General features: G+C 38.1%; 1 protein-coding gene across 4 annotated transcripts in view; it reads left to right on the top strand.

The window, feature by feature from the left end:
* The first annotated feature begins 243 nt into the window (after positions 1 to 243).
* Positions 244 to 2101, top strand: part of LOC144975423 (zinc transporter ZIP4-like) — a 123116-nt gene continuing 121258 nt past the window's right edge. For 2 of the 4 annotated variants that reach the window (XM_078919476.1, XM_078919475.1), the window contains exon 1: positions 353 to 777. In XM_078919476.1, coding sequence (XP_078775602.1) covers positions 478 to 777 — 300 coding nt within the window. In that variant the 5' untranslated portion in view covers positions 353 to 477. Of the gene's footprint in view, positions 778 to 2101 lie in introns of all 4 variants that reach the window. The other 2 variants (XM_078919477.1, XR_013645912.1) reach the window with 2 other exon arrangements.

Below are 2101 nucleotides of genomic sequence, written 5' to 3'. Positions count from 1 at the left end.
GTCAATGATTGATACGACGATCATCAGAGTGTGACGAGTGTGTGAATTTGAATCGAGATTATTGTGTGTAGGTAGCTTCATGTCGCGAAGTGTGCAACAGATAAAGTTAGGCCTCTCTCTCTCTCTCGTCTTTCGATTGCTTCGCTGATTATTTTTTTTTTACACATCGCGAACCCGTCTCGCGAAGACCAAGCTCTCACTCTTGTCCATTCTTCTCATTGGTAGTTACTGTATTGACTTATCATCCGGCTCCCTGATTATTATAATGCTATGTCAAAGTAGAGTTCACGAGCTCGGCTTATTCGCCATTCCGGGTAGAAGTAGCACACGACCTTCTTCTCTTACACACGACACTTCAATATTTTCGTCAAATCACATTCGTGTGCGTGTTTTCTGGATATTTTGTTTTCTCACCCTTTGCCTTTAATAAAGTGATTATTTAATTGTAATTAAGCGATTAGTGATAGGCCAAGCACAATGATGAGGACATTAGTAATATTTACAGTTCTATCTTTTTATCTTCTTGCCTGTTTCAAGACATCTGGAGCTAGCGATGGCCACGAATGTGACACGGAATCGGAGAAAAAAGTGACACGGCTTGACGCATTTCATGAAGTTCTGGAGCGCGCAAATATTTCTGGAAAAATTTTACCCTTACAGGATTTTCAAGATTTTATCGACAAATTGTTAAAAAATCTGAAGTGTGATGATGATCATCACGATGACGATGACGATGATAAAAAGGATAGTCATGATAACACCTGTAACAAGGCGATGGTAAGTTCGATATACATAATATAATTTATATGGTCGTGTCAGAAGCTTTATTCTGCCAAGCGCTAACTTATATACGGAAGAAATATTACGTTATGATTTGTAATTAAGTCTGTCCCCCCCCCCCCCCCCCCCCCCCCCCCCGAGATCTCGGATAGTACCTTTCATCTTCCTGGTTGGCAAATAAAAAACAAGAAAAGAAAAAAAAAAAAGAATGTGGTGCCAATCTATTATAGACGTCTATTTTTAATTCAGAAAAAAAAAAAATTAAATGCGCATGTTGGGACAACTTAACAATTTGACTTGGCATTTGTCACCTGATCAATTGTATCAATAGAAATGAATGTAAATTGGAGTGGGGCAAAATAGAAAAGAACAAAACAAAACAAAAAACTTTTTATGTGTGCATGAGTTGCAATATTTTTGTTGAAAATAAATATGTTTGAAATGGTGCGCACCATAAAAAAGTTTTCACGAGGCTTATTACTTAAAATCTAATAATTCATCGTTTTGTTGATAAAGCAAAGGGGAAACCCGAAACGTCCGCAGTATCTGTCTTCGTTTGATAAATTGGGAGCTTACATTTCAATACTTATCGTTATTTTTTTTTCCAATAATATTTTTTTGGCCAACTTTTGGCGCCTCGAGACTGGGTAGGTTTGGGCTGTCCACGCACGACCTTGGTAGACGTGGCTGAGGCTGGCTGTGCCGTGCTGTGAGCTTATCTCTGTAGGAAGAAGACCCAATAGCGGGTCAGCACCAAGTCACGTGATAAGTACACGATATTATGAAAGATTAGATCGTCTCCATATTTGGTAAAAATATAATATGAAAGTAGTGACCCATCGCCTCGTTCTGGTGTTATATTATCGGGCTACAGCGACTCACAGACTCTCTCTCTAATCTGTGCATCGACCTAGTGGGTCACGCTTATTTGTAGGTCTGATAAACCAATTGGGAGGCCTTCCGAAAGCTCCTACATCCCCAGTATTCTTGTTCTAGTAGGGGGTTTGGGAGGGGGGAAACTGACGGCAGTGTCGGGTCCGGTGTTTGTTAGTTTAGTGAGAGTAACTCATAAAAATAGTTGGCAAAAAAAAAAAAAATGAATATATATATATATATATATATATATATATATATATATATATATATATATATATATATATATATATATATATAGTATGCACTTGGCTCAGAAGCTCATAACATTGCCATCCGGAGGTATAACGGACCAACACACAAAACTGTGTGTAACCATGAATGTTTATAGTTAGGTTAATACAGTTCAGTGAGTATTACTCATAAACGCGGATGGCAAACAACAATA

This window comes from Berghia stephanieae, chromosome 6 (assembly GCF_034508935.2).
Source record: "Berghia stephanieae isolate SIO BIC M18660-M18661 chromosome 6, UCSD_Bste_1.3, whole genome shotgun sequence".
NCBI lineage: Eukaryota > Metazoa > Mollusca > Gastropoda > Nudibranchia > Aeolidiidae > Berghia > Berghia stephanieae.
The sequence above is the reverse complement of the archived record's forward strand: the minus strand, read 5'-3'. Positions and strand labels throughout refer to the sequence as shown.